Genomic DNA, 20,249 nt, shown 5'->3' on the forward strand with positions numbered 1-20,249 from the left:
GTTTTTCTGGAATAGGGAATTTTTCTTAGAAAATCTCCTAAAGACTTCAGCTTCAGAGATACCCCCATCCTGGATCCAACCGGAAGTCGAAGGAGGGGTTCTCCCAAAAAGAGGGTTTTATTGGTGGCTTGGAGAGCAGATGGTCACCCCCTGGAGGCTATTTCCTGTCTCTTTTAGCATTATCAGGAGCAAACCCAGGTTCACTGCAGGACACCTTTCTTGCAGCCTAGCACCCTGTGGTATCATGACCTGTCCTCCCAATTTGCCGAGAGCCTCACTTTTGTCTCATGGAAGGAAAAGGTTATTCTTAGGTTCAAATGGGGCTCAAAATCAAATCCCTTTCTCTAAGACTCCCTCAAAGTACCCCCTCAATGACTCTGCAGAAAAGGTCACTCAAACTCGAGGACATGGTTGCTTGTGAGGGCAGGGTCAGAGGTCTGAGTGGCGAGGAAGGTGCTAGGCCATGACAACCTTCCATCCCACAGTACTAACTGCTCCCTGCGTTTTTGGCCCCACCCCTGTGGCCTGTAGGTGCCTGACGGTTGGGCAGGAATAGAATTCTGCTTAGCACCAAGTGACGTCATAACTACTCTGCGGCTCCCAATTGGCTGGCCTCTCAGGAAAGGGTTCAGGTCGCACTTGAAGCCCAGTGAACCCATCGGAACATTCTTCAGACATTCACACAAAGTCCCTGTATTCCCTTCTCAGAGACTATCCTGAGGTTCCTCAGAAATGAAAAATTACTAAATTTGGAACTTTCTGGAAATTTGGAACCATGGCCCCTTTAAGGAAGTTAAATTTCCCGCCTTTTCCAGCCACACCTCTCCCGCTGTCTTTTGGCTTGTCAGTAAGCACCCAGTGACGCCGCGGGAGTTCGCTCACTGGAGTGGCCACTTCGTCTCAGTGTGCCCTAGGGATCACTTCAGCTGGGCAAGTTTCCTCAAGACCGTCTTCATTTGCCCCTAGAGACTCCCAGTACGGGTCAGGACTCTGTGGTCGAAATTCCTCAAGATTTGAAACTTTATTGTGAGAAATAACTGCTTGTGTCACAAACCACACAGGGCACAGCTGGGACCAAAATCCCGCTCGGAGTTAGCCGCCTTCTGGTAAAAGTCGCTCACGCCTGCGCGGTGCTGGCGCATGTCGGTGACGTCAAGTGCTCCGCGGCTTCTGATTGGTTCTCTCGGGTCGCACGTGGTCGTGGTTGCTTCTGTGTTGCTAGTCTCGAGGCCTCGCGCGCCCTGGCTAGTGTTCAGGCGTAGGACTTGGTGTGGGAGGTCGCAGGCCGCGGCAGCCCCCGGCGCGCTCCTCCTGCTGCAGCCGCCGCAGCGGCCGGGCCCAGCGCGGCCTCCAGGGCAGTGCGAGGCCGTAGCGGTCTAAGACGAGGCGCGCGGGGTCTGGGTCTCCAGCTGCGCTGCCCAGCAGCAGGTAGTCGGTGCTGGGTTGTAGGCGCAGGCAGCCGCAGGCCAGGTCGGCGCCCGGCACCCAAGCATCCTGGTCACCGCGTTGTACTGGCCGTGCCCGCTGCTTATACACGGCCAGCACACGCACGGCCAGCCGTCGCCATGCGGAGCCGGCCGCCTCGGACGCCAGCACCTGAGCGCGCAGCACTGCGGGGAGGGAGGTGTCAGGCGTGGGTGGTGGTACCCTCGGGTGTGGTGGGGTCAGCCTGGTGGGGTGGGGCCCAGGATAGGCGGGGGTGACCTTCCTGGATCATGTTAGGTAGGAGAGAGACCTTGACCATTTAAAGGTGAGAGGCCTGGAAGTCGCCCTCAGTAGCGGGTGGGACCTGCTGGAGGAGACAGTCCAGGAGACAGTCCAGGAGGCCGGGGCGGGATTAGAAGGAAGAGGGTTAGATTTGCAAGGTGGATTCCAGGATTAAGGTTGGAAAGGGCAAGGCGATGTGCTATCAAACACAGGAGGGGAGGCCAGACAGGGAAAGGATCCTGGAGCTTGAGATGTGTTGGGTGGGCTTTGGGAGTCATATTAGGGGTGGCAGATCTAGGACTTACATTGAAGGGGGAGCAGTCGGGGGCAGCTACGGTTGGTGGGGCTCAGCACAAGGCAGAAGAAACAGTTCCAGGGTATTTAATGCAGTAGGGTCAGAAGGTATCAGGAGCAAAGCACTTGGGAGAGCTGGGTATTGCAAAGGGAAGGACTCTGGGGTGAACTTGGGGAGACAGAGCGTGACATCAGTCCCTGAAACCTGAGAGTTGAGATCACATTTGTTGTAATTCAGGAAAGTGTACTTTCTGAGGGGATGAGGTCAGACAGTGTTGGAGGCTGAATCTGGGCAGAAGATCCCCTTAGGAGGTAGAAGAAAAAGGCTCTCTTTGAAGGCCTAGGACACAAGTGGCCAGAGGATACTTGAGGGTGGAGGAGTCCTGGATCCTCTACACTGGGGGAAGTAGCAGGGGCTGGTCTTGATTTGTGGGCTGAGCTGAACTCCTGAGTGAGAGCTGAGTTGCCTGAGGTCACCAGCCCCAGGGTCTTGGGACCAGTGTGGGCTGATAGATTAGGGACCCAAGGGGTGGGTCTTTGGGGGAATGGGGCAAAGGCTTAGCTATCTGGGACGCTGAAGGGAAAGAGAAAGGGTCTGAGATAGGGAGGACAGGCAGGGGCTCAGTTCCCCTTGCCTTCTATCCCTCAGAGATGTCAGGCTAAAGAAGAGTGTGAAACTGCAAGCACGAGAACACAGGAGAAGAGGAGACACAAGAAGGTAGTGAAGACCCCTTCCTCACTGTCCCTACCCCCACTCATGTCCCATCAGATCCTGGATTGAGAAGGACCTTGTAGAATCCAACACCCCTTCCATTTAAGGTGAGGAAATTGAAGGCCAGAGAGGAGCTGCCTGAAGGCAGTCAGTAGGTCATCTGGGCAGCCTTGGGCCCTTTGACCCCCAGCACTCACCGTAGTCCTGCTGGCAGTACCTCTGAAGGCTCATGTGTACCCTGGTGTCCGAGATATTGCAGTAGTTTTGACACTGAGGGTCTGGAGAGGGTCAGGCTCCTGAGGCCTGGGCCACAGCATTCTGCACCATCCATCCCTCAGTCCATCCTGATGGACAGCTGGGGTGCCCATACCCCTGGTGACTGGGGCCCAATTAGTCCATCCCTGAGCCCTCTTACTGCCTGGGGATCTCTGCCAGCCTGCCTTACCAGAACTGGAAGCACCAGGCTTAGTAGCAAGGATGGTTGTTGGTTCTGGAATTCCTGGGAGACCAAAGGAGAAATTTAATTTAACCTCTTAGGCATACTCCCCGAGGAATCCAAGCATCCCTTGCCCTCCTCTGCCAGGACCCAGGAGTCTGGAGCCCACCCCTTCTTCCCTCAGGATCAGGAGGAGTTCAGAGCCCTACCTCCCTTTTCCCTACAACTGAAGAGTCTAGAATTTCAGTCCTGGATCCCTGAAGGCTCAGAGTCCAGTCTCCAGCCCCTGCCTGGCTCCCATGTCCCAGGGTCACTTGTCCCATCACACTGAGACTTGAATGGTCTCCTCTCCTCCCCACTTGGGACTTGTGGCCCTGCCCCTCAGGACTCACGCTGACAGGGCATCCTTGGGGAGCGGCTCTGCTGGTAGCCAGGACCACAGCGACTGCACGTCAGGCCCGTGACCCCTAACTTGCAGGAGCACTGACCGCTGGTCTGGTTGCAGGTGCCTCCTGTTGCCCCAATGGGGTGGCACTGGCAGGCTACATGTGGAAAGGAACTGGGGACATGGGGTTTCTGGGACCCAAATGCTCCCTACCAAATCTGCATCCCCCTCCTCCCCAAGATGCAGGAGTCCAGGTCGCAGCCCTTCCTTACACCCAGGAGTCCAGGCCCTGCATCCTTGCCCCTGGGCCTGGCCACACTCACCCTTACAGGCCTTTCGACTGGTGATAGGCTGGCTGGGGTCCCTCCAAAATCCTGGCTGGCAGTAGTGGCAGTGTCGCCCAGCTGTGTGGTGGCGGCACCGCTCACATACACCCCCACTCCGGCCACCTGATAGCCTGAACAGCTCAGAGTTGAACCGGCAGCGTCGAGCATGCTGGTTGCAGGAGCAGGCTAGGAGCGTGGGGGGAGGGCTTGTGAGGGCTGGGCCGTCTGTCTCCAGCCTTCCCCCCACTGCCCTGCCCTCAGGAAAGGAAATAAAGTGAGGCTGTGATGTCAGAGAGGCAGCCTGGAGCTCCAGGGAAGCCTGGGTCCCAGAGCACCTCCATGCTCATCCTAAAATGGGGATGCTGGTCCAGAAATGGGTGAGCAGGAGGGGACCTGGGAACTTCCTGAGTGGCACTGTGAAACTGTGGTGCTAAAAGAAGAGAGGCAGCTCTGGGCATGGGCAGTGGGCTCAGACCCTGTGGACCTCTCTGCAGCGTTCGTCGGCAGAATGGCTTTGTAGTGTTACTTCATGAGGCTTAAATGAGATAAAGTAGATGGAAAGTGCTTAACTCAGGGCCTGGCGCAGAGCAAGTACTTGGCTGTTTTGTGCTTCCACATGTCAGATGCCGGCACCTTAGGAATTTGGTGTATTTCATCCCCAAAGGGCTGTGAGGCTACCACCATCATCATCCCCAGTTTGCAGATAGGGGAAGAGACACAGAGAGGTGAAGTCACCTGCCTAAAGCAGCACAGCTGGGTGGTGGTCAGAGGCAGGATTTGAACCGAGGCATTCTGGCTTCAGAGCCTGTGTTCTTAGCAGCCACACTCCAGTGCTTCCACGCAGCTCACCTGAGGATGGTCTGCCACGTGCGTTTTGCTGGTGGCACTTATCAGGTGTTCAAAGGCAGTGGCCCTCAAGCCTTATTACTTTAGGAATCACCAGGGCCCCATTTTAAGAAAATAGTATAAGTTCAGGACCCACTCTCTGGCATCTGCTGGGCAAAGAGATCTGTATTTCTGGTAAACATCCCAGAGTGTGATGCTGAGGCAGAGGCGTCTGGGCCACTCTTTGAAGAGACCTGGGTTTCAGGGGGTAAGAGGCCTGCACTGGGGGGTGCCTGAGAGCTCCAGGGAGTCATGGCGCTGAGATAGTTGTGTGTTCTTGGGAAAACAACTCCCCCTCTGAACCTTGGTTTGCTCTCTGTCTATGGGGACCTCCACCCTGGCTCCTAGGATTTGGGTGGGCCTTAGAGGTGGCAGTGCCGTTCAGATTGTCAGTGGGTAGGGTCTTTTCTGGCCTGGGGGGAATCGCTTCACCTTGTTTCCCCCTGAAAACTCAGAGCTGGGTAGTGGGAGTCAGAGCGCCAGGTCTGTGAAGCTGCTGCTCAGCCTCGCTGGCCCCCTCACCCTCACCACAGCGCTATCAACCTCTCACCAGGCTTGGAGGGCTGTGCTATCCAGCTGAAGTGACTGGCAGTTCACAGGGATGACCTCCCCGGCTCCCAGGTCCAGGATGAAGTCTGCTCCACCCTCAGAACACGTGAGTCTCCCTTCCTCACTCCCCTGAGGGGGGCTGGTGGAACAGGTCAGATTTGGAGGTGGGCCTACCAAATTGAGGCCCTGAGCACTGGGGAGCAGACAACTAGAATACGGCGGCCTCCAGGCCTCCGGGGACATCTTTAGTAGGGCTGGACAAGGCGGTGATCTCCGGACACCAGGATGAGCTGATGGCTACCCAGAGTCACAGCCAGGGTGGGAGGGAGCTGATGGTGTCTCTGAGGAGGGGCTTTGACCTTAGAAGCTCCAGCCTGGGAGAGGGCATCAAGGAGAAGCTAGGAGTGATCATATGGCTGGTGGCCCAGGGTGTGGGCAGCTTCTAGGAAGGTGGGACTCCCTGTGAAGGGTCTCAACACTGCCCCTTGCTGGCAGTCAGACTTGAAGCAAGTGACCTGTCCCCTTGGGACTCTCTTTGCTTTGCTGGGAAAGGTAACATGGCAGGTGCTCAGGAAGCTGTCTTTCTGCCGGCTGTGGACTGGACTCTGCTCACTGGATTTCCACTTCGACCTTGAGGAAGCACTGTTCCTCTTCCCACTTTTCAGGGGAGGAAATGAGGCAAAGAGGTTAAGTCACTTGCCCGAGGTCACACAGCTGCTAGCAGAGGAGCTGGGCTTCATACGCAGGCAGCCTGACTGGCTGGCTGGCTGCCGAGGCTGTGCTCCTGTCCATCCTCGAGTGCACAGGTGACAGCACCCAATAGGAGCTTGGCTAGCAAGCCCTGGAGCATGACTTCCTGAGCACAGGCCCTGGTCCTGCCACACATGGCAGCTGTGTGTCCTTGTGCAAGGGACTCCCACCCTGCAGCCTTAGCGTTCTCATCTGGAAAACAGGCTTCACGCCAGCACCCAGCTGGCACAGAGTGGGACTGGGAGCACGTGCTTCATGACCAAGTGCCACCCTGTGAGGCTGACTGGGTCAGGAACCGTCCCGCTGCCCTGACTGCTACCTGAGCACCTATGCCAAGCCAGGGAAGGAGGAGAGCATCCTGTGCCCTTGGGGACATGGGACCAACCAGTTGCAAGGGGAGGGGGGAAGGGCCCAGGACTCACGCAGGCAAGGATGGGGGTGCTGGGGCGTGGCAGGCCTCCAGGGCCAGTCTCGGTGGGACGGGCGGCAGCTCTCGCACCCTGGGCCGGTGGTGTGGTGGCGGCAGCGGCAGCGCGGAGGCCGGGCGCGGGCAGCACAGCGGGCCGCGTGGCCGTGGCACTGGCAGCGGCCCCTCACGCCAGCTGCTGCCAGCCCTGCTTGGCCTCCAAACTCCACACGGAGGTGGCTGGCCACCACCCTGGCCTTAGGGCCTGGTGGGGAGCGAAAGATTACCCTCTCAGGACCCCCCAAAGCCCCAGGCCAGGCAGGTCTGCGCCACAGAGGCCTCCAGGGACCCCCTGCAGCCCAGGCCGCAGACAGAACTAGGGCTGGGGGTCCTGGGGTGCAGAAGCGCAGGCTGACAGACGTCAGGAGGAAGGGGCCATCCAGGTCCAGGGTCAGACTGCCATTGCAGGTGGCCCCAGGGCTGGGACTAGTCCCTGGGGAGAGGGTACAGGACTGAGGGCAGGAGGCTGCTATGCCACCTGCCAGCTGGGTCACTGGTGGGAGGCAGAAGCGAGGGCGACCCCCCGGGTCATAGCATGGGTCGGAGGTGACCTGATGTAGGAGGAGCAAGAGGGCAAAGGTCACAGGCATGATCCCAGCAGAGCCAGCACCTGGAGAGGAGAGGTGGCCAGGTGGGACCTCAGCCACCAGCCTCCACCCTGCTCTCCAAGGTGCCCTGGGGAACCCCAGCATTCCACCCCAGCCCTGCCCAAGGCCCCTCCCTGACTGCTTCGAAGCGAGGAAAATAGTTCCATCTGGGGAGAATCACTGTTTACATAACCCAGAGGGGAAAGAACGCAAGCAAAATCGAGAATTTTGCCTGAACTAATCCGTAGCTTAACACCCCAGAGTTATCCATCAGTGTCGAAGGGGCAGGGCCCCTGGGGAGCCTGTGAGGGTGGACGTCGACCAGTGGAGGCCACAGATGTGGAAATCCAGAGAGGGACAAGGGAGGGACACAGGGAGCGGGGCTGGGGAATGCAGAGGGCTAGAGAAATGAGGACAGAGAAACAGAAAAGGACAGAAACAGAGACGGCAAAGAGACAGAGGAGTGGAGACACAGACCCATGGAAAGGTCCAGACATGGGGAGGCAGGGAGGCTGAGACATAGGACTGGGCACCCAGAGTTCACAGGAAGATCGGAGCTCCTGGGGGCCCCAGAGGGGCAAGCAAGGGACACAAGGGACAGCCAGAGGAGAGCAGACAGCCCACAGGCTCCGGTGGGGGTGGGCAGAGCTGGAGGTGCCCAGCCAAGGGATCAGAAGCAGGAGGCTGAGGCCCCAGCCCATAGGGATCAGAAGGAGGCCCTTTCCCATGTGGGGCCCTAACCTTGTTCTCCACACCCTGGGCACGGAGGGGATTATCGCCAAACACTGGCCTCCCTGCCACCCACCCCCAGCCTGTCGTCCTTAACCCTTTCCCACCCACCCCAGTGCAAAGCCAGAGAGGAGCTAAGGGAAAGATAGCAGCCTAGGCAACAAGCCAGGCTCCCTCTGGGGCTGGAGCCTGGGACCGCAGAACCCCTGTGGGGCTGGGAAGGCAGATGCTTGGGTTCCCTGGAGTACCTGGAGTGTGGAGATCCTGAGGTCAGATTTCTGGTACTTTCTGATCATCTCATCCCACCGGCCACTCTAGGCCTCAGGGCCCAGGGATCAGTCCCCACATTCTCCACCCGTCCTCAGGTCCCTGGAGCAGATGGGGGAGCAGATGCTGGGGGTGGTGGGTAATGAGGGAGGGAATCAGGCAGGAGGGCGGGAGAGGAGGGTGCCAGATGCCAGGACCCCCCAAGGGAGCAGAAATCCAGACAGACCCCAGGGCAAGGCAGGAGCTCGGAAGCCCTCAGCCCTCAGCCCTCATCTGGCCCTTCCCTTCTTTTCTGAACAGCAGCCCCCAGGGACTGGCCCACTTGGGAGTGGGGCTTTGCGTCTTTGTTAGGCTCCTGCTTAGGCTCCTGGCTCTGAATCTGCACCCAGGCTGGCACCTGGCTGGGGTCTCTGGCACCCTGGGTGGGTGACCACACAGTCCCTGTGCTCTCTGCTGTTGCCACACAGACCCTGCCACCCCTGCCCCAGACGACCTGCATGGTCTCCAAGGAGTCTGGCGCCATTTTGCTCTCATGTGGTCGGTTCGCTGGCCCCTCTGCCCTGACCTTGTTAAGGACTCCCAGCCCCTTGCCCTCCCTGTGTCTGCACGTGCCTCTTGCTGGGTAGTTTAGGGAGTCGTGCCTTCTGGCCCTTAACACCTTGGGGAACCAGGGTGTGAGTACCCCAGTGCTCCTGGGAGCACAGAAACTAGCCCCTGCCCGCCTGGAGCCCCTCTGTCAGATCCCCTAACTTACCCCTCTGGGCCTGTAGCCCACCCCCAGTCTTCAGGAGCAGGTCCATCGGGCTCCCAGCAGACCAGCAGTCTCCCTGGCCTGGGCAGGTGGGGCCTGTGGGACCCCAGCTTCCCTCCCTTGGCGTGCACCCCACCCCAGTCTCAAGCCTGCCTTAGCCAGACCTGCATCCAGAAGCGCGTCCTGCAGTCGGTCCCCACATGCGCCGCCTCCCGCAGGAGCTCGGCTGGCTTGGTGGGCTCTCAGGAGGGAATGACGAGTGGCTGTTCTCAGACCTAGGCTAGTGGGGGTTCTGGGCGGGAGCTCTGAGCAGAGCCCGCAGAATCCAACACCGCCGCCCCCTCCCGCCGCCCCAGTCCCCTCGCCAACCACAGCCACGCTCTCCCCACAGGGACCCCTGCCAGCCACGCCACCCGAGACCATGTGGGACCAGAGAACCGTTGCCCGCAGTGGGCCCACAGCTGGGCAGCCCCAGGCAGGCAGGAGGAAGAAGCTCCGGGCAGGTAGGTTGGGCGGCTGGGGCCTGGGGTCCCTGGTCCACTCCCACTTGCCCCTGCCTACCAGTTCCCAAGGGCGTGGCTCAGCTGTGCAGGAAGGAGGCTGCAATTTGGGAGAGCTGACCCATGGGCCATTCATGCCGAGGCGGGGCATTGGTCACGGGGGATTCTGCAGACCCCAGCAATCCCTCTTCATCCCTGCTGGAACCTGGGGTCGGTGTGGGTTAACCGAGCATTGAGGTCCGTTGCTTTCAAGTCCTAAAAATTTCTTGGAAGGAACAGATTGGCAGCAGGGAGACTCAGAGAACTCAGTGCCGAGCCGAGGGCGGGAGGGCGGGGAGGGCAGTGGAGGAGCAGAGCACCGCAGGCCTGCAGGGGTCCGAGTCCCTAGGAGAAAGTGGGGAGCCAGGGGCAGGGCTCAGAGGCAGGGGCCCTGATCCCCAGTGCCGCTGTTTTAAATTCTTGTATAAATGTTGAATCGCCTATGTGAGTGGCGTTGACTAGAAACTGCTTGCTTCCCTCTGGGGAAAGCAGAGGCCTCAGGTCCCAGGATGGTGTTCCGCGTTGCCTACTCCGTGGACCCCAGCATTTGTTGTGGCTCAGCTGGGCTGCGCCTGACGGGATTGGATACTCACTGCCCTGTGCTGCTCTGGGTGTGGGGTGTAGCCGTGATTGTGGTTCTGAGTGACCCTCAGGTGTGTAGTCCAGGAGGAGCAAGGATAGGGACATCAGATTCAAAAGATGGGTGTTAATTCCAAAGCTCCATAACAGACTGGGGCCAAGAGACCCATATCAGAGGGGACTCGTGGAATCTGGGCAAGGGTATGCATGAGTGACAGGGTGGCATAAAGCAAGAGTCATGGTCTGACAGATCGAGCATCTTTTTTTTTTTTTTTTAATTTTTTACAGTGTTTATTCTTTTATATCCAATTTTTTCCACCAGCAAATACTCACAACACTTTCCCCAAAATAAAACCAAAGGAAAACATTTAGTTAATATACAAAAAGACAATTAATATTTATTTTACTCAAATTTTCCTATAAGAAGTTAAACAAAAATGACTTCTAGTTGAAGATATTACTCAAAATGTTAACAATGGTTCATGTATCCCTTTAGTGCCCAGATGCAGAAGAAAACTTATCTCAATGAAAGAGTAAGAATGACCATCCTTACAGTGAGTGTACTTAGGTATATAGGGAAAAAATCCATATAGGTTAGACAAAATAGTAAGTGAACCTACTAGTTTCCTGCTGGTGACATACTGATGCCTCCAGGAGCTCCTAAGACCTAGGGATCACTTTTTAGCAGCTGTAAAACGCTAGGTGTTCCCATAATTTACTATCTCCTGCCTCAACCATTTTACTGTTAACAGAAAAGGATGGAAACAAAATACAATTTCCCCACTCCCAGGCTGTATGACTGTCAGCACCAGTAGTTTCTTGGTTATTTCAAAGCATCCTCCTCCTTGCCATCAAAATAGGCTACCAGTAAAGATGGCTTTGGGTGAGGTGTTTAAGTGTTTTGATTCCCAGAATTATAAATACCTAGCTAGGAAGTAAGCTCATTTGTACATGGGAATACCAAGTATTCTTTCTAGTGAATGGTAGGAGAAAGTGAATCATCTACCATGCCAGTGTCCCAGCCTCAATCTGAATTTCAAAATGAAATCATAGGGAGGAAACACCTTTACATCTACCAGTGCTATGCACCCCAATTTCCTCAGAGGTGCCAGGGCACACTTCTCCTCCATTACCGTGGAGGCAGCTTGTCACTTTTGCCCACACCTGTGGACAGCAGGGGTCTTTTATGTCCCCTGCCCTAAGAGCAGGAATTCCAAGAAGCTTAATCTTATTAATATGAAATGGTAAATGTTTGAAGAACTTGTGATATAAAGTTCTTAAGTTCCTACCAATGATCTGAGTCTGTGTTAAGAGAAAAGAGAGGATATCTATCATTTACAAAACTTCTTCAAATTTGGAGGAAGTAGGAAGAGTACATATGCATATGTTGTGGAAATGGGGGAAAACGGAACCCTAACATATGAGTATATACATTGAAGACTTGGATGGCTGGCTATCAATACAGCACACAAATGCTACTTAATTATTTCTGTGAGGGAAAAGAAATCCTAGGGTCCATCTTATAGAGAAACAGAAACAGATAAAACTACATTTTTCTCAAGCCAACAGCTAAGTTCTAAGTGAAAATACGACCTCATCTCTGATTAGAAGATGCATAAACATCAAGTGCTGAAAACCCTTAAACAACTGAAGACTCACATAAAAAGTTACAAAATATATAAGAATTATTCATTACTTCTCAGTTTACTCACACTGTACCTGAGATGCAAATTGTTCCCTGCTCCTCTAGGTGTTCTGAGCAGACGTGTATCCAGATTTCCAATGAACATCAAAAGGCTACAAGGAAGGGAATGAGGGAGAAGGCAAAAGGGAAAATTGGCCTGGGAGCTGGGGAGTTGAACCGTCTCAGAAATGACTGGTGGGAGATCAAGAAAGTGGCAAGAACTGAGGAGTCCCAACTGGACTGTAAACTCATTGGCGGGTCCATCCCTCACAGCTGGGCGCTTGGTATATGCCAGATGCATAGTTAATACTTGATTTGGGTAGCAGAGGTAAAGAAAAAAATACATCATAAGGGACTTTTTGGTTCAAACTCTAATACGCAATCGAGGCATCTTGAGCATGCTCCAGCTGCTGCCCGGCAGCCTGAGACTGGCAGTGAACAGTACCCCAAGGCACTGGTCCTTGGCAGGCCACCTAGAGACAAAAGGCAGTGAGCATTTTCTTCCTATGGGCTGTTAGAGGGTTTCAAGGGCTTCGGAAGAAAGACAGGCCAGACCCAGCCTGGCTAGGACGCCTGTGGACGTTCAGAGGTTGAGGCAGGAGGAGGGAAAGTTGGAGGCTAGTCTGGGCAACTTAACAAGACCCTGTCTCAAAATAAAAAGGGCTGGAGATGTGGCTCTGTGGTAGAGGCCCCCTTCTATCCGTGGTACTGGGAGAGGGGTGCGGTGAGGGAGAGACCAGCAAGCAGGGGAGTAGGTGCTGGGGCAGTGGGGGTGGCACAGGTTTCAGTGGCACGAGAGGGGACACTTGGGCTGAGGCCTGAAGGAGGCAGGTGCAGCCCTCTGGGCACTGGGACAGGAGCCTTGCAGGCCCAGGCAGTGCTGGTGCAGAGGTGAGTCCTTCTGCTAGAGAAGACTCCGCTCAGGGGCCTTGGTTTCCTTCCAGCTCTCCTGCGTGGTGGGATGCTTTCTTCCTTCCATTGTTCTTAATAGCCTGAGTGCCCCGGCGATTAGCAACCCTGAAGGTTCCTGAGGGGTGGGAGGAGGGAGGGGCGGTCCAGAAGCCTCCAGAGCCTAGAAACAGTCCCCAGCTGCACGACGTGGGAGTGCTTCCTTTGGGAGGACCTGCATCCTCACAGGCGCCTTGCTTTCTGGGAGGGCTCAGGCCTTGGAGCCTGCAGGAACCCAGAAATACCGGAGGCCCACAGGCAGGGCAGGGCAGAACCACAGTAAGTGGAGACAGGGCGGGGGACTGCCCCCCAGGACTCAAGCAGGCAGTAGTTGACTGTGCAGACCCCCACACTGCGCTCACTGCCTGTGAGGCAGGTCTCTTAACTCTCTGCGCCTTCTTCTTTCAAATGGGGATGAAAATGTACCTCCCAGGTTGGGGGTGGTGTTGTCACAAGGACAGAGTGAGCTCTCTGGGCCACCAAACTTTCTGCATTCTGGTCCTGCTGCGGGTGTCGAGACCACTCCCCTCATGACACCATGGTGGGCCTGAGTTGTATCCTGTTATCAGACGTGGGCTTGGTACTGGTGTTGAGCTCAGAAGAGGGACATCCGTAAATAGGTGCATGTCAGTTCAGGGCAGGTGCTAGCCCCAGAGGGTTCAGGATGGGCTTTGCCACCCTCCACTAGGACAGGAACTGCGGAGCTGGACAGCGGGCCCAGCTGGGCGGCACACACAGCACTGCACAGCCTCTGGTCTTCCTGTCTGCAGTGTTCTGGTTGTTGAGACTGATGAACAGCCACGAGGGGGAGCGCTTGAGATCCTGGCAGATGGTGCACAGAGGGCAGCCTCCAGGGCAAGTGACAGGATCCCAGAGCCCAGCAGAATGTCTGCTCAGGCCTGACCAGCATTTACTAAGAACCCCTAGACGGCAACAGCAGGGCGTCACCCTCACCAGGGAGCCTTTCTGAGCGTGAGGCGGAGGGGTTGCTCTGACCACACACCACCAGAGGCCCTGGAGGCCCCACCCTGGCCCTGAGACGGTGCTTCTCCACATCGGCCCAGCCTCTGGTGCCTGCCTGGGACTCGCCAGGGCCCTACTGCGTGCAGTACTGCCTCCCCCAGCACCAGAACCTGGAGTCGGGCGGGTGGTGTGATAACAGATGGGATGGAATTTTTACCAGCTAGGTTTAATTTGCTTTTTGGAAACTGAAGCAGCCAGCAAAGCATTTCTTGTGCATTTGGGTGTGTGCGTGAGGGTGGGGGCCACGTCTCTTGAGAGCTGCCTGACCTCTCCCAGGATCCCAGCAATGTGCGGACTTCCCAAGGGGTCCGATGGGTAAAGTGTGGTGCACAGAGGACGGAGGCGGCCTGTAGAATGCCAGGTCTGGTCGGAGCAGAGAAGGACGGCAGAGAAGAAAGCAGAGCGGGACCCAGTGGAGCTGGGAGTGAAGCTGTGGGCGAGAGCCCAGGGAAGGTGGAACAGCCCCTGAAGAAGTCACAGAGCCCAGTCAAGCCCAGTGGAGCCAGGGTGGGACCTGGAGGCCAAATGCAGGGTTCTTCAGTGAAGTCCTGCTGCTTGCTGCCCTGGTCTGACAGAGGTGGCAGGTGACAGAGGGGCGGGGCCTCGGAGCCGCCTGTGCTGCTGGTGGGAAGGAAAAGGGGGCAGAAGACAACTTGGCAGTTCCTGAGACGACTGACCAGAGTGACTAGTGGCCCAGCAGTGCCACTGCCAGGCAAATGTCCAAGGGGCATGAAGACCATATGCACAGAGCTCCCACATGGGAGCCTCCTGGCAGACGGGGGAGCAACCTGAGTGCCCACCAGCAAGCACGACGTGGCCTCCACACCAGGATGTCACTAGCCATGAAGAGGATGGAGCGCTGACACCTGCTGCCTGGTGAACCTGGAGAGCGTGACACCAAGGGGAAGACATAAAGGCCAAGGCGGCCTACGCTGCCTTTTCATGAATCGGCAAGTCCATGGAGACGAGGAAACAAAGTCTGTCTTAGTTGGAGGGGAAGATAGGAGGGTGGGAGGGATGGGGAAGTGAGGTGCTAAAGGTGTGGGGCTTCTTTTGGGGATGATGCAGATGTTTTAAAAGAAATCATAATGGTTGCACAGCTCTGAATATACCAAAAACTGTGAAATTGTGCACTTTTTTTGTTTTGGATTGAACCCAGGGGAGCTCTACCAATGAGCTACACTGCTACACCCCTGGCCCTTTTTCTTTTTTACTGTGAGAAAGTGTCTTGCTAAGTTGCTGAGGCTGGCCTCTAACTTGCAATCCTCCTGCCTCAGCCTCCAGAAAAACTGGGATTACAGGTGTGCATTACTGTGGGAAGCAAATTTATACCCTTTTAATGGGTGAATTGTGTGGTGTGTGATTATATCTTAGTAAAGTGATTACCAAAAGAAAAGAAGGGGTTGCTCACTGAAAATCTACATTTAAAATCTAAAACTATACAACTTGACTATTAGAAGATATTCCGGAGGCAGCAAGTGGCAACTGCTAACCCCTTAAGTCCTGGGCCAGAAGCCAGCACTGAGGTACTCTTGCCATATATGGCTGGGCAAGGCAAGCAGGGGGCCTCCCCAGATCCAAGGGAGAAATCAGGGACTGTGTGGGCAGTTTGAAACCCTCACCCCCCCTAAGAGTGCTGGGAAACACGCAGTACCCACATCTTACAGAAGAGGAGACCAAGGCACAGGAGCTTAAAACTAACCACACTCAGGCTCCAGGCCAGCAGCAGGCAGAGCCTGCCAGTGAACTGCGCCATCTGCACTCAACCACTGTGCCACACTGTGCTAAGGTGAGGAGCAAGGACTCAAGCCTCCTTGGTTCTGCTTGCTTCTCTTCTCTGCCTGGCATGTAGAGGGGTGTCTGGAAGTATTTATTTTACAACAAGTATGAGCTTTCCTGTGTGCGGGGCACTGAAGTACATTACGAAGTCACTGTAGTCCTTGGAGGGGTACATTCCCTGCCCCCCAGTGGATGCTGAAACCACAGATGGTGCCCAACCCTACACATACTGTTTTTTTTTTTCCTGTATGTAGATAATTGGCATCAGATCTGCTATTTTGCTGCCACCATTATTCTCCCTCCCCCATACCACTTTACAACCCAGATTGTTAGCCCGTGAACCTCCTCACCAGCCATTGGTCCATTGTTATTAGACCACGACATTCCACTACTTAAGAATAGCACCCCCGCCATTCCCCCCTCCCCCTCTTGTCCTCGCTTTCACTCCCTCTCCCTGGCTTTCACACACTCTAGTGTGCGCTCTCTCTTTCTCTCATTTTCTCTCTCTCTCACCCTGCAGGCAGATACTCTGCCTGTCCGCTTAATAAAATCTCTTGCGTGAGTTCCCAAGTCCAGAGTGGTTTCTGGGTGCTTTCATAGATGCCTGTGATGAAGTTAGGCACAGTAAGAGGTGAGCAACAATAACTAACAAATAGGACAAGTGTAACAGTGTACTGAAATAAAGGTTAGGTGAAAGTGGGCTAGGCTGGGGCTCAGTGGTAGAGCACTTGCCTAGCCGGCATGAGGCCCTGGGTTCCATCCTCGGTGCCACATAAAAATAAACAGCTCAAATAAAGGTATTGTGTCCGTCTATAAGTAAAAAAATATTTTAAAAAAATTTAAGTGAATGTGACCTGTCTGACCCATTGATTAGCATACTGTACTTAACACTTCTTACTTAAAGGAAACTTTCGTGGCTTCCCTCTGTCACTCCTGAACGGTCAGCACCGCTATTCTTGCACTTTTGAGCCATTACGAAGTGAAATAAGTGTTACTCGAACAGAAATGCTGGGATCCTGCCAGGCAGCTCCAGGTGACAGACAGCCAGAGAGCCTCTCAGCATGGACACGCTGGACAGAGGGAACGACTTCACAGAGTGGGGTGGTGAAAAGTTCATCATGAAATTTAAAATTTATACGCTGCTGCTGTTGTTGCGTTTTTGTTTTTTTTTTTTTTTTTTGGTGCCAGGGATTGAACCCAGGGATGGTTCTCCACTGAGCCACACCCCCAGCCCTTTTTATTTTTTATTTTGAGACTAGGTCTCCCTAAGTTGCTGAGGCTGGCTTTGAACTTGAGATCCTCCTGTGTTAGTCTTCCGAGTCACTGTGATTATCCGTGTGTGTCATTATGCCCGGGTGAACTGCTTATTTCTGGAATTTTCAATTCAGTATTTTCAGACCACATTTGACCTTGAAATCTGTGGAAAGTGAAATGATAGATAAGAACTACTGTATCACATTTAAATCTCATGCAACTCCATGAGGTAGTTTGGTCAAGGCGGACCATAGAAATGGCTGCAACTGCAGGTAAAATATGGTTGCATATAGGTATTTCCAAATGGTCAACCTACTCATTTAACAGGTGAGAAAAGATTAAAAGGTGCAGTAACGATGGGTCACGTGCTGCCAGTAAGGGGCGGGGTCTGGGCACGTGGGAGGACCCCATCTGTCCGTGGGCCTGCGCCTGGCGCTCTAGACTGTTGACGCTTGGAGAGCCTGAACCGGGAGTCCTGGGCGTGCGTACCCCTCCGGCCCCTCCTGACTCATGCCCTCTTTCTTTCTGCAGCCAAGGGGTTTGGGGCCACCTGCCCATCCCTTTCCACCTGCTACTTCCTTTTTGTCGTTTTTGTGGTATCCACCATCTTCCACTGCCACCGGCGCCTGGCTCTGGTGCCCGCCCCCTGGGCATACTCAGCCCAGGTGGTTCTGGTCCCCAGACACCACCCCCAGGAGGGCATGTTCACCATCAACTCCAAAGGCCGCCTGGGGAACCAGATGGGCCAGTATGCCACGCTGTACGCCCTGGCCAAGATGAACGGGCGGCCTGCCTACATCCCTGCCCAGATACACAGCACGCTGGCCCCCATCTTCAGAATCACCCTCCCGGTCCTGCACAGTGCCACGGCCCGCGGCATCCCGTGGCGGAACTACCACCTGAACGACTGGATGGAGGAGCAGTACCGCCACATCCCGGGGCGCTACGTCCGCCTCACGGGCTACCCCTGCTCCTGGACCTTCTACCACCACCTGCGCCAGGAGATCCTCCAGGAGTTCAGCCTGCATGAGCACGTGCGGGAGGAGGCCCAGAAGTTCCTGCAGGCCCTGCAGGCCACGCAGGCCTGGCGGGTGACCTTTGTGGGCGTGCACGTGCGCCGGGGGGACTACATTCGTGTCATGCCGCGGGTGTGGAAGGGTGTGCTGGCCGACCGGGGCTACCTGCAGCAGGCCCTAGACTGGTTCCGAGCCCGCTACCGTTCCCCAGTCTTCGTGGTCACCAGTGACGATATGGCCTGGTGCCGGGAGAGCATCGACAGCTCCCTTGGAGATGTGGTGTTCGCGGGCAATGGTCTTCAGGGCTCCCCCGCCAAGGACTTTGCACTGCTCACACAGTGCAACCACAGCATCATCACCGTGGGCACCTTCGGGATCTGGGCTGCCTACCTCACGGGTGGGGACACTGTCTACCTGGCCAACTTCACCCTGCCCAACTCCCCCTTCCACATGGTCTTTAAGCCACAGGCAGCCTTCCTGCCAGAGTGGGTGGGCATTGCTGCTGATCTCCGCCAGGCCCAGCAGAACCGCGTCTAGGCCCCCTAGGCCCCTCCAGGAGGCAGCATGTTGGGGGCAGGGCGCAGTTCAGAGCTTCAGAATCCACCTGGTGTTTGAATTCAGCCTTATCTATTTCATAGCTGAGTGACCTTGGACAAAAGTCTTAATCTCTCTGTGCCTTAGTGTGGCACCTTGACGATGAACACAGAACTTACCCCAGCAGCAACACATGAGAATCCACAAGTTCACGTAAGGGCTGCTGCTGATGAACAGTGGGATATGTTGGCGGTGCCTAGGTATGTGGCTTGCGTGGGCACTTGTCACACTTTTAACATGGAACCTTACTTCTTTGCAGCACCGGTAGCATGGAGTCCACGTGTTCCCTGTCGCCTCTTGAGAGGGTTTGGTGGAGGCTATTCTTGCCCTGGAGGTACAGGCTTTGTATTGGTGGGCCTGCCCATGGCAGAATGCAAGGGGCGACAGAGTGGAGTGGCTGAGTCTCGGGAGGCACCCTCAGTGGGGAGGCTGTTCCCCTGCAGAGTGGCAGACGCAGGGCGGGAAGGCCTTGCTTCACAGACACCGGGTGTACCTTTCCATAGCCTGATCCCAGGGGGCTACGGAGACCAGACCTTGGCCATCTCAGCAGCCACCTGCAGACACAGTGATAGCAAGAGGTGCCTCGCCCCCGGCACTGCCTAAGCCCCCAGGCCCTCACAGCCCTCTGAGCATTCCCAGCGTGGACTGCCCAGGCCTGTCTTCCATTGCTGTGACCGAGGGCCACAGAGTGGGCAGTTCATAAAGAAGGCAGATTATGGTGCTGGCAACTGCTCGCAGCTGGGTCATGCCATGGCAGGACAGAAGGTCCTGACTCAGGTCTGCCCTTTCGTGAAGCTACTGTCCCATGGGATTGGCACTTTGCCCTATGACCTCTAACACAGTTGCCTTCCAAAGGTTCTACTGCCCAGGGTTATAGCTGGTTTAAATTTCCACCTCCTCCTCCCTCACAATGGGGATTAACTTGCCACACAAGTCTTGGTGGGGACATTCCAGTTGTAGCACAGACGGAAGCTGGGTTAGGTGACTGCAGGGCTGGTTTTCCTGTATTCCATGTATTTTTTTTTTAAGTAGGAATAGTATTTTACTTTTACTTTTTTCCAAATTTTTATTGATGTATTACAGTTGTACATAAGTTCAGTGTATTTTAAAATATGAAGATGCCAGAATTTTTATTGGTGTAATGTTCCTTTATGAATATTTAAAATCTCTCCCAGCGCAGGTGCCCTGTATCAGGAATCACCTCCCCTTCTGCCTGAAGCCCTCTCCAGGTCTCCTGCTGTTTGATTTGCCATTTCTTGGCTCACTTCCAAAGTCCAGCACCTTGTCCTCATGGAGTACTAATACCGTGCCTTCCCAGAGCTGTCTCGGGCCTCTTGTCTCCTTCCTTCCTCCCTTGGTGGGGTTGTCATGGTGTGGAGTTGACAATAGAGTGGTTTGGCCAGGGCGGATCGCTGCCAGCTCTCACCTGCCACATAGCAAAGCACCCTGAGACCTGGGCTTAAGCACAGACAACATTCACTCTCCTGCCGTGTCTGAGGGGCGCTGAGGGGACCGGGCTGCAGGGCTGTGTTGGGCAGCCAGGAGATCACTGTCTGATGTTGGCTTGGCCGTCAGCATTGGAAGGCTCCACAGAGCTGGGCGATCTGTTCCTATGACTGAAGGGTTGGTGCTGGCCCTGGACGTGGCCTCTGCCAGCCACTTATAAGTGTCCTTGCAATGCAGTGGCCAGGTTCCTTCAGAGCCAGGAAGCTGCACTGGCCTTGGTGACCTGGCCTCAGAGGGACACGTTGTCACCCCTGCCCCTTCTATTGCTCACAGACAGCAGCCCTGCCTCCAAACGGGAGAGGTCTGTACTAGGGCCTGGACCCCGTGAGGGGAGGTGGGGTCCTGGAGGCTGCTGAGTCAGCGCCCCAGGGCAGCTCAGGCCACCAGTACAGAGGTCTTACCATCATGGCCAACAGAGGTGGAGGGTGAGCAGGGCAGGCTCCTCCCAGGCCCAAGGCAGGATCTGCTCAGGCCTCCCTCCTC

General features: G+C 55.5%; 2 protein-coding genes across 5 annotated transcripts in view; one reads left to right on the top strand and one right to left on the bottom strand.

Moving 5' to 3' along the window:
* Fut2 (fucosyltransferase 2) overlaps positions 1 to 19,482 on the top strand; it is a 32,399-nt gene extending 12,917 nt beyond the window's left edge. For 3 of the 4 annotated variants that reach the window (XM_047529807.1, XM_047529810.1, XM_047529808.1), the window contains 3 exons: positions 5,299 to 5,400; positions 9,236 to 9,347; positions 17,182 to 19,482. In XM_047529807.1, coding sequence (XP_047385763.1) covers positions 5,347 to 5,400; positions 9,236 to 9,347; positions 17,182 to 18,203 — 1,188 coding nt within the window. In that variant the 5' untranslated portion in view covers positions 5,299 to 5,346 and the 3' untranslated portion in view covers positions 18,204 to 19,482. Of the gene's footprint in view, positions 1 to 912; positions 1,027 to 5,298; positions 5,401 to 9,235; positions 9,348 to 17,181 lie in introns of those variants that run through there. The other variant, XM_047529811.1, reaches the window with a different exon arrangement.
* Positions 1,246 to 7,124, bottom strand: Ntn5 (netrin 5). The gene is made up of 6 exons (XM_047529813.1): positions 6,467 to 7,124; positions 3,858 to 4,046; positions 3,542 to 3,691; positions 3,159 to 3,212; positions 2,911 to 2,991; positions 1,246 to 1,610 (listed from the first exon to the last, which is right to left on the bottom strand). The coding sequence occupies exons 1-6, from the start codon at positions 7,098 to 7,100 to the stop codon at positions 1,246 to 1,248; spliced, it is 1,473 nt and encodes a 490-aa protein (XP_047385769.1). The 5' UTR covers positions 7,101 to 7,124.
* Positions 19,483 to 20,249: the final 767 nt, after the last annotated feature.

Source organism: Sciurus carolinensis, chromosome 16, assembly GCF_902686445.1.
Source record: "Sciurus carolinensis chromosome 16, mSciCar1.2, whole genome shotgun sequence".
Taxonomy (NCBI): Eukaryota; Metazoa; Chordata; class Mammalia; order Rodentia; family Sciuridae; genus Sciurus; species Sciurus carolinensis.

Coding starts and splice junctions, on each gene's coding strand:
- Ntn5 (XM_047529813.1), bottom strand. CDS start 7,100: ATGCCTGTGACCTTTGCCCTCTTGCTCCTCCTACATCAGGTCACCTCC. Junction 4,047..6,466: donor GCACCCCCATCCTTGCCTGC/GTGAGTCCTGGG, acceptor CCACGCTCCTAG/CCTGCTCCTGCAACCAGCAT. Junction 3,213..3,541: donor CCCAAGGATGCCCTGTCAGC/GTGAGTCCTGAG, acceptor TTGGTCTCCCAG/GAATTCCAGAACCAACAACC.